The 17,372-nt window shown below is 40.4% G+C and overlaps 1 protein-coding gene across 1 annotated transcript in view; it reads right to left on the minus strand.

Moving 5' to 3' along the window:
• ST6GALNAC5 (ST6 N-acetylgalactosaminide alpha-2,6-sialyltransferase 5) overlaps positions 1–17,372 on the minus strand; it is a 230,310-nt gene that overhangs the window by 19,594 nt on the left and 193,344 nt on the right. The window contains exons 3-4 of the mRNA XM_056122969.1: positions 8,594–9,003; positions 1,484–1,591 (exon numbers count right to left, since the gene is read on the minus strand). Coding sequence (XP_055978944.1) covers positions 1,484–1,591; positions 8,594–9,003 — 518 coding nt within the window. The remainder of the gene's footprint in view (positions 1–1,483; positions 1,592–8,593; positions 9,004–17,372) is intronic.

A 17,372-nucleotide genomic window follows, 5' to 3' on the forward strand; every position in this document is an offset into this window, starting at 1 on the left:
GCCATACAACCATCAAGTTTGATGGCTTTTTGCATACCCAAAAGGGCTTCTTCCATTGCCTTTGTTAGTCTGTTTCTTTAAGGAGGCAGTTGCTTTTCTACACTATCCTATCTACTTTTTGCAATAGCTTGTTAAACAGGGAGACAAGGCTAGTGAATTAAGTTATGAGGAACTGGGGGAGGATCCAAGAAAACTCTTGCCATGAACCAGATGCTGTTTCAAGCACTTTACATGTATTAACCTATTTAATCCACCTACAACCCTATAAAGCAGATTCTATTATAATCATCCAGTGCACTTCTAATATGAGAAAGTTGATATGGAGGAATTGAAAAACTTATTCAAGCTCCCACTAGGTTAGCAAATGATCTGTCCGGGCTATGAAGCTATACAGTTCTAATTCTAGACTCTGCTCTCCTTACTACATTATGTCCCTGGGTTGAGTGACTCCTGGAAGATATAAAAGACCTCCTCTGTTCTATACCTCTCCTTCTCCTATGTGACCTAACTCTTACATACAATCTATTACTACTGCTGTGTCGGGTCTTTGGGTTAAAGAGTGTGGGAGGAAAGTGTCAAAATGATAACTGCATGATCAAGGACTTTATCATCTTTGTTTCAAACCTTCAAACTGTTGATTTTGCCTACAGGTCATGGCTTCAGATAAAATGTTAGATTTAAAGTATGTGAAGATACAAGCAAGGACACATTTTAATGAGAAAGTTAAAAATGCCCCCTCCTCAATTTTACTGTTTGAAGATCAGATTAAGGCCATTGGCAGCCCACCTGACAGTCCCCAAAACTAGGGCATTTTTTGAATTTATTTGGCACTGATACTTTAAATTATATCTGAGTTTTCTCATTGAACATCTACAAATCAGGTCGTGAATATTCTCAGTGCATTGGTTAGTGCATAGCAAACTACCTAGGCAGAGGCCAGGGAGTATCATCTTTAGGTAGCAACTGAAATATGTATATGTTTCCTTTAAATTGATATGTCAAAATAATTATGCCTGTTCCTTTGGTTTTAGAAGCACAAATGGAGGCTACTGATGAGGCAAGGGAAGGAAGCTCAGAGGAATATATTAATTTTAGAAAATAGACTTAACAGTCAAAAAATGCCCTCTTTAATTTATTAAAAATCACCACATTCCTTTCAAATGAGAATAAAACCAATATTCTTAATGCTAGTTCATTGTTAACATTATGCCAATTATTGCATTATGTTTGGTTGATAAATATTCAGAGGATAAATGAAGCCCACAAGATGGATTAATTCTCCAGCAATACTAACAAAAACTTTCAATATTTTATATCACATAATTAAATGCTGTTTGTTGCTTCTAGACCCAGAGCTTGAAACATGTTAATTAATTGCTTCAAGAAGACAGTTAGACATGTTTTGTGTTTGATATTTGAAATAAGATATTTATAAGCCCTGCACAATGTTATTGATGAATTACACTTGCAGAATAAATCCTACCTGCAGAAGTCTGGAGGCACCATGCCATAAACATTGATCCTGTCACAGAGCTCCAGTGCAATTGTCATTGTGAACCAACCAGTGCTGAGCCAAGTGTTGGAGATCTTCCTGAAAAGAACAATAATTAAGTCTGCAAGCTGGTAAAGTAATCATATCTAATACCACCTTAAATCCTTTATGGAGCAAAGCTGGCAACAGCACTCCCTCTTTTTCCACTTGTTAAATAAATAACTGGTAATAAGGAAATCTCTAATCGTATTCTAGAATCTTTGGATACAGGGCACTCCCACATGGTGAGATTGTGACCCTAAAGGACTCTCAAAGGGATTTCCATATCACCAAAGTTGATGATCATTGTTGCAATGTTTAACATGCATATTAATCACAACTTAATTTCTTGTAAGATGACAGTCCCATATGTGAACTCTTTTTAGAACTATAATTCCCAAGCATAATGAAAAACTTAATGAATACAAATAAACACAAAGTTGTGTCTATCAGCGATTAACTTATCAAATAATTTCTGAGTAAAACCCTCCCTTCTATTAGATTAATTAATATCAATACTATGAATGTTTTTCTTAGAAACATTCCTTAGAAATAGCATATTTATTTGGAAAGTGACTAATGACCATAGGAAGAGGGTCCAGAACTGAGCATTTGCTTATTTGACTTTATAATACTCAGAGATCTCTGAAAATTTTTATTAAAGACCAAAAGTTGACAAAATTTAGGAAATAGGTTTGGGCACTCTAACATTCAAACATCTTATTGAAGTCCAACTACACGACTATCTAAGGATAACTGTAGATCCGTAACATTAGAGTCTAAATTAACCAGTGAGAATGACTTAGTCTAACATATGAAACTGATGTGGATATTAATTTCAGTTCCTTGAGGGTTGCTGTCTTTAGTTTTTTCCCTCTGTGCTTATGGCATGCCTCATTAGCCAGTTTCAAACACCTTATCCCCAAGGTCAGACTGTCAAACTTTGCCAGGGCCATAGCACCATATGTGATATGAATAAGTGATTTACAGAGAAGCTTTTATACTTGCACTGTATAGAACTCCTCTTTGAGAAGGGAAGCTTTTCTGTTAAGCAGTTTTCATTATTTCCATTTCACTCAAGGCTAAACTAACCTCCCTTCCCCCCAAAAAGACCTTTTAAGTTGTTCTTTGTTTTTTTTTTAAATCCTTGACAGAAATGAATGATTTAGTCATTCCTGTCTAGATTCCTAAACTCAACTTTGTAGTACCTAATCCCTTTACTCATTTGTGTTTTCCATTTCATTGTATCCTGACCCAAAAATAACCAAAAAAGTGCATTTAAGAGGTGCAAAAGAGGGAAATAATGTGAGTTGGGATGTTAGCAGTTTCATTTATAAGCTAGTTGATGATCTGAGGCAAATTATTACTGATCTCTAAGCTCTTATTTCCTAATCACAAAGCAGATATTGGATGGGCACTCTATCTCTTTAGGCTATTTTGTGGACTAAGTGACAGAATATCCACAAAAAAGTATCTTGGCTGTTGTGTTAATACATCAAGATCCCTCCTTACCTTTCTTGGTTGCTAGATTAGAACACAAGAAGCACATAATTCAGCACCTGCAAAGAAATGCTGGTATGGGCTGGAGAGATAGTACAAAGGGTAGGGCGTTTGCCTTGCATGCGGCCAACCCAGGTTGGATTTCTAGCATGCCATATGGTCCCTCGAACACCACCAGGAGTAATTCCTGAGTGCAAAGCCAGGAGTAAGCCCTGTGAATCACCAGTGTGCATCACCGGGTATGACCCAAAAAAAAATGCTAGTATGTTTTTGTTCTCTCCAAAACTGATATTCTCCCCCAAGTCTAATGCTGGTTTTCAGCAGAGGTCAGAGAGTCATTGGAAGAGTCGACAACTTCCAGATTGCCTTGGTATTAACAATCCACCTTCTTTCTGACCAGACCTATATAATCATAAGACCTTTGAGAGTGAAGGAGTTAAGACAGAGCAGAGCTACTTGAAAGGACAAGGGGCCGCATATGTGGCTTCAAATTAGAGTTGATTTTTATCTATATGGCTGTTACTGTGTGAAGGCCTGTGTTCTAGACTCAAACTGGGTATGTGATTAACTAACAGGTTGGAGAGCAGAAAGATAATGACAGATCACTTATGTCCCCTGATCCCTGATCCCTGTGACATGGCACTCACATCTGGATCCCTACATTTTTACAGTTACCCTGAAATGCTAAGAGGACTTTTCCCCATGGCAGATGTCCCCCTTGCCCCCCCCCCCACACCTCCTTTTGGCTTTCTTTTATTTGATGTATATCACAAGCCAGGAATTGAAATACAAGAGGACGTGGCCCTATAGAAAAAGCTTTTAAGGGTAAAATGGGGGAGAATACAAAGTGGAGGACTAAAGAAGCTAGAGTGAAGAGTTCTCTAAAGTGCCACTTAAAATTCCACAGACTTCCTAAATAATAGCCTTTTGGGATCATGTGCTACAGCAATGCTACTGCTTTGTGCTGTCTTTTAAGAAAGATTCAAATTTCTTTTCCAACAAAGGAATATCTACTGTTTTTACACTTAATCAGCTGTAATGAAGGAATATGAAGAGCTGTCATGTGCTTATTAGGGAAAATTATCAGATATTCTTTTATATGATGAAGTAACACACTGAGCTGATAATTCTATAGTGCACACTAAATTACAATTAAAGGCCTTTCTGCTCCACCAGAATCTCATTTATAATCTCCATGGAAATATTCTTCCTGCAGTTATTTCATTTATGCTTCCTTTATCTAATTACTATAATATTGGTTCTGAATCATATTTTCCTAATGTATCCTTATTCAATTATAAAGTTATTTTCAAGTACAGTTACTTTCTAATATCAAAGAATACCACTTGTCAATCTATGTCATTTGTCATGCAGATTATTCCTGAGTCATCTTTTCTTCACTTTTAAATAGGATGAAACTTCTATAAATCAAAATATAGTGAATTAGCCCATTTATTTAAAATATCACCTTCAATGAGTGCACTGATCACAAGATGTAAAAATATTAGATCTTTCATACACTTTCCACTTTGCTTATTTGGTTATTTGGGGGCCACACCCAGAAGTGTTCAGGGATTACTCTTGGCTCAGTGATTAGTAATCACTTCTGTCAGGGGTAGGGGGACCACATAGGGTGTTAGGGATTGAGTCAGAGTCAGCTTTGTGCCTGGTAAGCACCCTATCCAGTGTATTATTGCCCCAACCTTATGTTGTTCATTTTTGATAAATGCTACTCTTATGTGGTTTCAAGAATAGCTTATATAGAAAAAGCACCACTGGACCCTAAATATTTTGTGTTTAAATGAAAAGAAATAGTTTTGATATAAAGGGTTACTTCTAATTTGATTATTTTTAGAAAATTAACTTCTTTAGTTTTTTTCTTTCTTTTATTTTTAATAAGGACCACTCCCAGCAATTCACATCACTTCCACTGTTGCTTCAGTCTGAATGAAGATTCTTGAACTTTGTGGGGCTCATATCAACATGACCATCCCCAGTGCTACTGGGGATTGGAAATCCAGGTCATACATAATCCAGACATGTGATCTACTTCCTGAACTATATTTCTGACCCCTGATTTGGTTCTCTGTGTATAGAGTAGCCTAGAAGGTAAAAGTATCAACCACTGAGTAAGAACAGTGTTAGTTTCTGTAAGAGTTTCCCAAGATTCTAGGAGTCACAGATTACTACGGCACCATATGAAATCTAGGAGTAATTCCTCTGAATAGGGATTATGTGGATCTTCACACAAGGATGTCAGCACAGCAGAGGCAAATTAGAGAACCCATCACATAAAGGCTCCCACCTGACTGCTGATCTCTGTTTGTAAAAGGTTTTTATTGGTCAGAATATAATGAATTTTGTGAGTGGGCTATGCACTGATGTGAGATTGCTTCCTAAAGATGTAGATGATCAAAAAGTAAAAAGAATTAATTTCCAAGTTATCAATTGAAAATAATTCTTTCCCCCAGCAGATCTAAAGTAATGAGTAATTATACCAAGGAACTAACAGTGCAGCAGTATTTCAGAAATACTTTATTTTCTCAAAGCACCATTAAAAAGATCAGGAGAGAAGTGTTTTTTTATTTTTTGAATTTTTTACTTATTTTTAGTTTTCCAATCAGAAAAATGAAGCTGTAAATAATTTCAGTCATCCTTACCCTTTTACAAAAGTCTTGGTTAAATGACTCACATCAAGTGAATGACCATTGCTCTAATTTGTGGTTTTAAAGGCAATAAATGGCTGGATTATATGGCAGCCTGGGATGATGACCAGGAACCCCCTGTGAGTTAGCTGGCTGGGCTAAATGTCAGCTATGTTTGGCTTCCAGGAAGAATACCATAGAGTATCAGTCAATTCCCTCCCTGACCCCAACACTCCCGACCAGACCCTGCAATCAAATCTTATATTCACTCCTGCCTAGACAGGCCTGGAATGGTCTCAGGATCTCCAGGATTTAAAAAGAAAACTCTGACACAAAGAGTGGGGACATTAAATAATGGTCTTTTGTTAAGATTCCACTCTACAACAATTAACTTCTTGTGTTAGACAATTGGATTTAGAATTTAATGTTATTTTAAAAATTATTATTAAAGCACTGTGATTAAAAAAGTTATTCATTGTTGGGTTTTATACATATAATGCTTCAGCACCAATCCCACCCCCAGTGTCAATTTCCTTCCTTAAGTGTTCCTAGGATCCCTCCTAGACCCTCCTATACCACTAAACTGCCCTTTTGATAGGCATGTTTAAATTTTTTTTTTGTTTTGGGCCACATACGAGGATACTTGGTGCTTACTCCTGCCTCTGCACTCAAGGAATCACTCCTGGTGTTGCTTGGGAGACCATCTCGGATACCTGGGATCAAACCCAGGTTAGCTGCATGCAAGGCAAGTGCCATACCCACTTAACAGGCACCTTCAAGTTCAATTGTTAAAGTTTGGGTCTCATGATTTCAGTGTTGTTGACTCTGTTATTTGGATATTTAGTGCTATTGTTCCTTAATACCACCTATGTACCTGAATCCCCTTGACCCCTGGCCTCCATTGCTTCTCATCTATCCTGTCTTCCCTTCCATCTCATTTCTTTCCTTCTCTGCATTATATACTAGAGCTAAGGGTGATCTAGGCATCCTACCTTTAAACCATTACATTCTATTCAATACCTAGATGTTCCTTTTTTTCCAACCTAGATTTGCTCAGAACATGACACTTCAATTATGCTTCATCTGGGGGCAGGTCTCTGGTGCACTTCTCAAGACAATCACAGACAATTTTTCTCTCATTAACTGCATGTTCTCTTATTGCTTATTCCTATACTCATAAGGATTTTTCTCTCTTTTCTCCTCCTTCCCTTTCCTCTTCTTCCCCTTCCTCTTCTTCCTCTTTCCCTCCCCCACCCTGCCCCCACTCTTTCTCCTCCTCCTTCTAGTCTTCTCTTATCTAAATAAATGCCTATTGACCTAAGTCTAAGGTTAAAAGCACCTTTTTGGAGAGAAACCCTTCCTCATCTCTTAAGTATTCTGTAAAGTCTTTCTACCTGTAGTAAGAAATATATTCTACGTCATGACAGAGTAAATAAATGCACACATGAGTGTGTCTGTACAGGCACATCTTGGAGCTACTGCATATTTGATTCCATCATCATAATCACTAATAAACTCATTGTCAACATAAAGAGAATTACATAAAGATTTTGGTTTCCCAATGTACGTAAAAGTTGTTTATGTACACTGTAGTCTATAAGTTGTGCATTGTATCTACAAAAATAGTGTGCCATAATTAGATGTGGCTCAAAGGTACTAAGTAAGCACATGCTGTTGGAAAAATGGTACCAATTTTTAGAATTTTCAGAATTACTAAACACAGGTTTACCACAAGCCTTCAATTTGTAAAAAATTGGAAAACCTGTGAAGCATGGTAAAGTGAATACAATAATATAGAGGCACACACAGAGAAACATATATAGTTTTCATTTTATCATGCGTGTGACATTCAGTGGTCATTAGTATGTATTTATGTGTGCACAATATACACTCACATACACAATTACCCAATTCTAGAATGCTTCTGTCTCCTCAAAAAGAAGCTTCTACGTATTTTTTGTAGATAAAACAAACAGACATCTATGTATGAAGCAATAAGTTTCCTTACTCTGAAGGATAAATGCTGATTCTGTCTGTACTATTATATTTCATTCATTCCATTACATTGTCCACTGTCCTCCCATTGTTCATAAATTTGCTCGAGCACCAGTAACATATCACAACATTGTGAGACTTGTTCTTACTGTTTTTGGCATATTGAATACAGCATGGGTAGGTAGGTAGCTTGTCAGGCTCTGCCAAGAGGGCGAGATACTCTTGGCTAAGAGGGGTGGAGGAATCGAACCCAGGTCAGCTGTGTGTAAGGCAAATGCCCTACCCACTGTGCTATTGCTCCAGCCCACTCCATTACATTAAAAAAAAACCTTACAGTGACTCACTGCATTGATCTCATGTTTTATCCAGCTTGGAAAGTCTTGCCCTACATAATGGCAGGTGTTGCTGTCCTGTGTGATGCAGCACTATTTCCTCTTCCCTGCCTTCCCTGGCGATGTCGCTAATTGTGGGAGGACAGTTTAGGTCTGTTTCCCACTGTGTCCGCCCCTGCCAGGTGCAGTGATGTTGGAGGTGCTCAAAACATACCTGTCTGCTGAAAAAACATTTGCCTTTGAAAGGGAAAGGGAGAATCCTGCTTTCTTTTGGTTAGTTCATTTTACAAGTAAAATAAAAAGCAGTAGAGCAATTAGCTTGTGCTGATGGCCAGGGTAAGCCAGCAGCTGTGGAGCATCTTCCTCCAGAAACCAGCACTGGGCCGAATCAGCCCTAAAATGATTCCGGTGCTTCATGGCACTTCGCTTATCAACTTCAGTTTGAAAGGATCCTGCAGGCAAGGCAACGGCACCACAGTGGGACCCACAATGAGAGCTTTGCTTTGGGTGACTCAAGCAGCAATGACATTTTCTCGCCCTCCTCTGCCCCTCTGTGTTCCCTCACACCCCGTCTCCTTGGACCTCCTCACCTGTCCTTGCCCGTCTCACGCTTGAAGAGCTCATCGAACTGCAGCATCTTGTGGCGTGTGATCATGAAGGCCTTGAGCCGCGGCAGCACTTGGCTCAGAAGCTGCAGGTTGTTGTAGACCTGGCCCTTGCCGTCGCGCCGCATGTAGCTACTTGGGCCCCAGAAGATGAAGACGGTGCCCTGGCTCACGTTGAGTAGATCGTGGCGGTTGCGGAGAATTCTCTGGATGCTAGAATGTGCTATCACCCTCAGGCTGGTGCGGTTGCCCACGTCGCGGCTGAAACCGCGGGTGGGAGCGTCGTTCATGCGAATCACGCACTCGGTCTGGTCAATGTGTGGGCCTTGGCGGCTGCGCAGCAGATGTCCCGAGCTTGTCACCAGGGCACAGACCCTGCAGTGCATCTTCAAGGGCTGGAAGGAAGGCAGCGTGAGAAGGATTCATTAGCATTTAATCTCACCAGGTTTTCTGTGGGTTACTGTCCCTCCTCAGAAGCCTATGCATCCGACAGGCCCCTTTCCTTCCTCCCTCACCAGAGAACACGCCCCTCCCCCCCATGCCCTGCTATCACATCATCAGCCAGTACATTCTCTTCCACATTGATGATAGGAAGTACTATCAGAGCGAAGGAGTGCTAATATGGACGTGACCAACATTAGGGGCCCAGCTTTGCTGATATTAGTCATGTCACTGCATCAATCCATCTGATAGCTGCTACAGTTCTTAACAGATGAGAATACCGAGGCTCGGAGATGTGAAGACTTTTGCCCAAAGATTTGTAGTAGATAACAATCAAGCTTCACTTTTTTTCAGAATCCAAAGTTACGTCAGAGTCAAAGAAAAGGCTAATCACAGTGTTCATAGAGAGAGAACAGGGGTAAGATACTTCCTTGCATGTAACTGATCCTGGTTCACTCCCCAGCATGACATATGGTCTTCTGAGTACTGCTAGGAGTGATCTCTAAGCACAGGGTAAGAAATGAACCACTTGCACAACTGGATGTGGCCCCCAAACCCAAATTAAACCCCTCCCAAGAAAGCCTACACCACAACTTGCTGTGACATGAGTTTTTATGCTTTTTAATTCACCTGATTTAAACTGTTTACTAATATGTTTGGTATTAAACATTAATGTTTTCCTAAATTAACATTGTTTGAGAACCACATGAGAAACAATACACAAATTGTAACCTTCAGACACTACAGTTTTAGAACAATAATTAGGATGTGCTCCTCTCCCCTTTAAAGGGCAAAGCTATTTGAATTGGTTCCATATTTGAATTGGTTATTTAAAAAATTGAAAAGAAATACAAGAGCTAGAAAGATAGTGTAGGAGTTAAGATGCCTACTCTGCTTTAGCCAACCCAGCTTGATCTTGGTACTGCATGGTCCCCTGAGCACCAGCAGGCATAACCCTAGAAAGACCTGAGTATTGCCATCTTGGCCCAGATAATCCCATGGCATGCAAGGCCTGAGCAGCATCACTTTCTCAGGCTAATATATCTAACCACCAGTCCAATTGGTGAAGAATTACCAAGAATTGTCTGTGTTCCCCTTGAACACCACTTGGGAGGCCTCCCTCCACAAAGAAGTGCCAAGGAATCTCAAGTTCAGGGTCACAGATTTCATCTCATGAAGATGTAGTAACTTTGGCTATGCAGTGCTCACAAGAGATAACAAAAATGCTCATATCAGCATTTTGAATAAGTAATTTTTCCCTCAACTTCTATATTATAACAAATGAAACATTCTCTAAATTATGTTTAAAACTAAGAACAAAACCTCAGCATCTTTATTTCATTTGCTTCTTGTTCATTGGTATGGGGGCCATGCCCAGTGTGCTCATAGGGCTGTGCAATGTGTGGGGTTAAACCTAGGGTTTCACACATGCAGGACACACTCTACAACCTGGTCCCCATCCCTGGCCCCTTGGGCTCATATTAAATGAGAACTACTGTCTCCCTGCAGGAGCGATAGCACAGCAGGAGGGCGTTTGCCTTGTCAGCCCAGTTTCGATCCCCTGCCCCTCTCAGAGAGCCTGACAAGCTACTGAGAGTATCTCACCTGCACGGCAAAGCCTGGCAAGCTACCAGTGATGCATTCAATAAGCCAAACACAGTAACAACAAGTCTCACAATGGAGACATTACTAGGCCCGCTGGAGCAAATTGATGAACAGTGGGAGGACAGTGTTTGTTGTTTGTTTGACTGTCTCCATGTTCCTGTTTGAAGATAATGTGATTAGGGCCTGAGGCCACTACCAGCAAGAGCAATAGTAAATGACAATCAAGAGTGTTCAGAAGGAAAGTTGTTAGAATTTTCTCAGAGTTTCTGACCCTTTTCTTTGTTAATTTTGAACAGGATACACCATCTCCTGGCAGTCTCAAGAAATCTGATCCGATTCAGTGCTGCATATATGCCATGTTTTTGTTTGTTTTTTATTCTGGTTGTTTCCTGAACCATTGCTCTGTTTTCTCTCAGATGCTCTGCCAGTAAGCATCTGAGGAAAGCCATCTTTCCCACCTTCCCTTATTGCATAATGCCAAGGGCACCAGCTCTAGAGTCTGACAGCACTCAGTCTTGTCTCTATCACTTATCAATCATGGGAACTTGGCAAATTCCTTCCCTCCCCAATTCTCCACTTTCTCACATTCAAGTGAAGATAATTATTGTCCTATTCTACCATAGAATAAAAAACTTATTAATTTAAAATGTATTAATTTACTTAATTAAAACTTAAAATACATTCACATATTTGATGGAACCATTTGAAATGGCCAATATTTGTCATGTGAAATGGCAATTGCATGGGGTTGAACCCAGACTGAGTCAAAGGACCTAGCATAGTGATCATTCTAGAAATGAGAGGTGCACTGGGATTATTGCCAGTGTAGAGTATAGGGTAGGTATTCACTGAATTAATACTGATCATGTTGGATTGATAAGTGATATATGGGCTTTTGCAATGGAGATTATATTATTGTAAAACCTCATCATTGATTTGACACCCACTTACTCTTAGGTGACAGGCACTGTGCTAGGCAGTAAGAATGCAAATGAAACGGAAGGATAAAATTTCTCCAAGTTTTTACTTTAAGGACAGTGAGCAGTAAAATGAGTCCAATGACGAGTGTGAGGTTAAAGAAGCAGCTGACTGGGCTAGAGTGCCAGCAACGAAGAAGTTTCCTATGGACCTGGTGTTGTTCTGAGTTTGTATTTTTGAGGGGGGTGGAGCGAGTTGGGTGGTTAGGTTTTGGCCACACCCAGTGGTGCTCTGGGTTTATCCCTGACTCTGTGCTCAAGAATCACTCCTGTCAGACTTTGGGGATCATGTAGAGTGCCTGGATTGAACTTGAGTTGGCTGTGTGCAAGGCAAGCATCCTGCCTGCTTTACCATCATTCCAGCCCTATTCTGTGTTTTTAAAGCAATGTGTTCAGTATTCAAATAATCCTACAAGAAAGGATGCTATATTATCATCCTAATTTTACTGATGAGAATATTGTGGGAGAGATTAGTGAAGGAACTTGTTTGAGTTCATACTGTTAGGAAGGAACAGAACTGGGATTTGAATCCAAGAAATCTGAGTGCAGAACCTGTGGGATTATCATATGTATTGTAGTGCAGCTGAGAAGAGCCCTAGAATGATTGTTCTCTTTACGTTTCTCCTCTCTCACTCCCTAAAACTTAGTGATATTTTTCAGTCATAAGTATTATCCTTGTTCTCAGAGTTTCAAATAAACGTGTATGCTGTCAAGAGAGGGGTCTTCGAACATGATTCCCACTCATTTCCTCTTTTGCAAACCACAGCACCCAAAAGGAGAGAGAGCACCAAAAGGGAATGCTCTGCCACAGAGGCAGGGCGAGATGGGGGGATGGGGGTGGGTGGGAGGGATACTGGGATTAGTGGTGGTGGAGAATGGGCACTGGTGGAGGTCTGGGTACTCAATGATTGTATAACTGAAACCCAAGCACAAAAATTTGTAAGTCTACAACTGTACCTCATGGTGTTTCACTAATTAAAGATTTTTTTTTATAAAGAGAGGGGTCTAAAACCCAACATCTTCATTCATTGAAGACTGATCAAAGTGGACTCATCAATCTAGAGCCTTAATCATTACGTTTTACAAGTAAAACCAAACCTTACTTTGTAGGAAGAACCATGTTACAGATGCCCATAAGATGATCACCATGACCTCAAGAAAGTAGTGGATCCAGAATAAAGCCCTTCTTAAACTCCCAAATTCATGGGCCAGAGGGATAAATAATTTCAAGGGCCAAAAGATGGAAAAAAGTACTGAATTACTCTTTTTCATATTTTACTTGCACAGTTCCTGCATAAAGGTTGGAAAAGGAAATTTCAACAATAGAGCTTCTAGTATGTGTCAGGCATAGACATGGATGTTGGTAAAAGAATTTTACAGAGAGAGGATGCCTATAAACAAACAATTCATATCTGTAAAGTAAGTAGTATGATTAGTATGATTAGGCACAGGAGGCATGAGATAAACAAACAAACAAGCAAACAAACTAGGGATCATTTGAACTTGTTTAAAAGAGCTGGAGAGATAAGAAGTCAGCCAGTCAGGAGTTATATAAGTGGAACCAAGAGACGATACCATTTCTTAAAAAAGAGAGTAGTGTCTTTAGATATGAATGAACAAATAAAACAGAGTGAGAAAGTATGTTTTGGGTTTGGTGACTACAGGCCAAATGGATTCAGCTGAACAGGAACAGCAACTGCTTCTGGTTGACTGTGAGGAAGCAAAACTGGTGAGTTGATGGTGGAACAGGGCAGGTCCATGGGATGAACTCTGACCCTCAACTTGACCCATTGTCCTTTAGAAATTTATTTTAAGGGTCTGCCTGGCTTTTAGTTCTGAACAACTTGCATTTGGAGAAACCACAATGATTACTACTTTATTGCCATTCATAGAGAAGCCCACTTAAAAAAATTCCTAGAAAGATACAGGTCACTGTTCATCGATTTGCTCCAGACCCAGTAACATTTCCATTGTGATACTTGTTACTGTGTTTGGCATATTGAATACATCATGGGTAGCTTGCCAGGCTTTGCCATGTGGTCTAGATACTCTCAGCTAGCCGGGGTCTCCGAGAGGGGAGGAAGAATTGAACCTGAATTGAACCTGGGTCAGTGGGGTAAGCTGTGTGCAAGGCAAACATCCTACCCACTGTGCTATTGCTCCAGGTGTATAAGAAATTAGTCCATCACTCAATGACAATTAGGGTCAGGAGACCCTAAGTCTAAGATTGAGTTTTCCTACAAATCAGATATTTAACTTTCTTGCCTGCAAGGAAGATGGTATTCATTCCTTCATTCACCGAAAAGACATTTATTTACTGAGCACTTAATAGAGCCCCAAGGCCCTGTGTAACTTAGTCCATTTGCTTAATAAGGTCACTTTGCAAGATTCCATTTTCACTGGACCCTAGGGCCATAGGAACCTGACTTTTCTCATCAGATCACCTAGAATTATCATCCTGAATTTTCCAGTTTGATTTATAACTTGAAGACACCATGTTCATTTTTACTGGGAAAGCATTATGAAGAAAGGTCCCGGTATCTTTTATCATAATTAATTATTCTGCTGCTGTTGATCTTGAGTAAAGGTTGATTTGATGGGTGAAATAGGTAGAATTTATACAGATTCCAAGGCCTCTGCTTTCTCCTGAGTCCATGAGACCAACTGAAGTCTTTTTCAGGAAAGACCAAGTTTTCTTTGCCTGGGTCATACTGTGTCACATTGACTTTCTGTGTCTGCTGGCACATGCCAGGACCTAACCATAGAGTCCTGTAATGCTCTTTCTCATGATCATACCCACCTGGCTTTGCTCTAAGGTATTGATTATACCAAGCACCAAAACTCTGTGACTTTTGCAGATGCCCCAAACAATGCAAAAGAAAAAAATGTATTCTTAAATATGCCTTAGGAGCTTTTTGGTGAAGGATCCCAAGAAAATGCCAACAGCTTCTCTAAACACATTGCAGATCCCCAGATAAGAAGAGTATGTATCAAAGGCCAAATCATTTGCAGAAGGTAAAAGAAACTTCACTTTGGTGATGCTCTCCTGGGCAGCATTGTGTGGCTTGGTTTCTCAGGATTTGGTTTCTGAAAGAGTCAGTATCATGAGGCTGACACCTAAGGATAGTGATACACAGGACAGGAAGATTGCTCCATAATTGAAAGCCTGCCTCATGAGCGAAGGGGAGAAGGCAGCTGGAATAGACAAGGGATCACTAAGAAAATGATGGCTTGAGGAACCTGTCGGAATGGGAGATGTGTGCAGAAAGTAGATAAAGGATCAAACATGATAACCTCTCAGTGTTTGTATTGCAAACCATAATGCCCCAAAGTAGAGAGAGAGTATGGGGAATATTGTCTGCCATGGAGGCAGGAGGAAGGTGGGAAAGGAAGGGTATACTGGGGATATTGGTGGTGGGGAATGTGCACTGGTGGAGGGATGGGTGTTTGATCATTGTGTGATTGTAACCCAAACATGAAAGCTTGTAACTATCTCATGGTGATTCAATAAAATTAAAAAAGAAAAGAAAAAGAAAGAGTCAGTATCCTCCAATCTTACTACCCAGTAAAATCCTTAGTGTTTCAATGACAGGGGTAGAGATATTCATGTATTAATAAGTTAAGTTTCTGCATGTAGTATTTACATACCCTTTCCATAATCACAGAGACGGAGTTGATGAATCTACACAGAGCACAGGAAGGGCAATTTGTGGCTGCAGGTCAGCATAGGAAATTCGACTCCATGCAGAGCACGAAAGGAGGCAGCTGCCAGTGAACTCACTCTGTTCCAAGCAAGGCCTTCTTCTCTTTCTTACTTCTTCCTCAGAGTATTCAGCCTTCTACTTCAGCCCCATTAGGTGAGGCATTCATTATGCGTTCAAAACAGGGAGGTTTCTCCTATATTAAGTTGCTCTGCTCCTGGTAATTCCTCCAGTAACTAGACCCATAAAAATACTCAATCCTGAATTTGTGGATATACTGAAAAATGAGTGAATGAAATCCAACCTCCTGCTTTCTCTGTCTCTGAGAAAACCTACCTCCTGAGAAATAAAATGTAGATGTAATGTGGTACTGTAGGCAAAAATTTGCCTGCAAATCCCAGTCTGTCCTGCTAATGCCACAGGGAGGAGAGAAAGAGTGCATTGTGAAAGCCTCAGCCTGCAGAGAAGGAGACCATGGCCATTTGCCTCAAGGCAGCCTCTCCACCAGTCCAGGGAGCCATAATGGCCGGAACCCAGGGCACTTCTTGGAATTAATGACTGGCTGGGAAAATGGCCCAGGACACAGCAAGGGCCATTAAGCCCAGCCAGTTATTAATCCCCAGTAAGAGCTTGATGCCAAGGTCATTAGAGCTGTTGTGAGGTGAAAAATGCCCAGGAAAAATCTACAGCACATGGAGGAGTTACCCATTCTCCGGGCCACTGGTGCTGAGAGCTTCAGTTTAGGCCCCAAGAGCATGATTTGGGAGGTGGGTGGGATTCCTTTCTGTCGGGGAGGGAAGCTGTGAACTCACAGAGTCACAAACAGAACATATCATTTCTATTTCTGCTGGGATATTTGCTCTTGATAATGTGAGTCCCTTATTTTCATTCCAGTATCTGGGACAGTGTCTGTAACTTAGTGGGGGCTCATGAATGGCTGAGAATATTTGATAAGGTGTGAATGATATTTGATAAGGTGTGAATGAGTTTCTTCCTTTCATGAATGCTCTCTCCTTTGACTCACTCCCCCCCCCCCCCCCATAAACATGCAGACGCCTCAGGGAGTGGGAGTGCTTGATAACTTTCATCACACCTTATTCCTTTGGGTTGCAGTGACAGGAGCCACCCCTGCATGAGAAAACATACTCAGGGAATCAAAGTCTGATTTCTGTCACAGCCCAGAGAGCAAGAGCAGAAGGAATTCTACCGGTGACCCAGCAGATGCCTCCTGAGTCTTTCTTTAGAGAACAGGCCAGGCCAAGTCAAATTAAACTTGACACCTAAAACACTCAGTGATGTCCTTGCAAACATTTGCAGCATGGCAGTCTCAGGCTTCACTTTTTAAAATTCTGATTTATTTGGCAGAGGGAAATGTACCTCAGAGCACAATGTCCATTAGCTCAGTAATGAGACTAGTCTTGCTCTGGGAGCTGCCTGTTGATCTGGAGCAAGCATAAGATATATTAAATGGCTTCAGGTGTTTCACGAATCTCCGCGCTTTCCAATCTGATGTTTTCCTGTAATTACTAGGCTTTTATTAGCTGTCAATCTCAGTTCAACCTGACACTGGGTATAAACCGTTCTGATGATTTAATGTGATTCACAAGAAAAACTTGTTACTCTACCAAGCTACTCCTCTTTTCCTTGCTCAAGGACAAGCCTTCTCACTAGTCCTCATTGTGAAGAAGTCCACTATTCTCCAACTCTAACTTCTATGGTTTCTACCTGTAATTTGTATAAGGATAAAAGAGCCCCATGGGCAGGAGATGGCACTGGGTAATGTTTAAAATAAAACTTTTAGAGTCACTGGCTTTGAATCTGTATCTTATACTCTTTGGATAGATAATTTTGGGGAAAAACAGATTGATTTTGCTAACCCTCAGTATTTTCATCTGTACTAAGAATACATTAAGTCATTCTTGAAGGTAAGACTTATCATTTCAACTCCTGGAGACCCTATTATCAAGTGCTCAAGATGAAATTCAAGATGACTGTGCAGACTTTTCTTCCTCTACCCACTATAGTTTATACAATTTCATT

Source organism: Sorex fumeus, unplaced genomic scaffold (assembly GCF_029834395.1).
Source record: "Sorex fumeus unplaced genomic scaffold, SorFum_2.1 ptg000047l, whole genome shotgun sequence".
NCBI lineage: Eukaryota > Metazoa > Chordata > Mammalia > Eulipotyphla > Soricidae > Sorex > Sorex fumeus.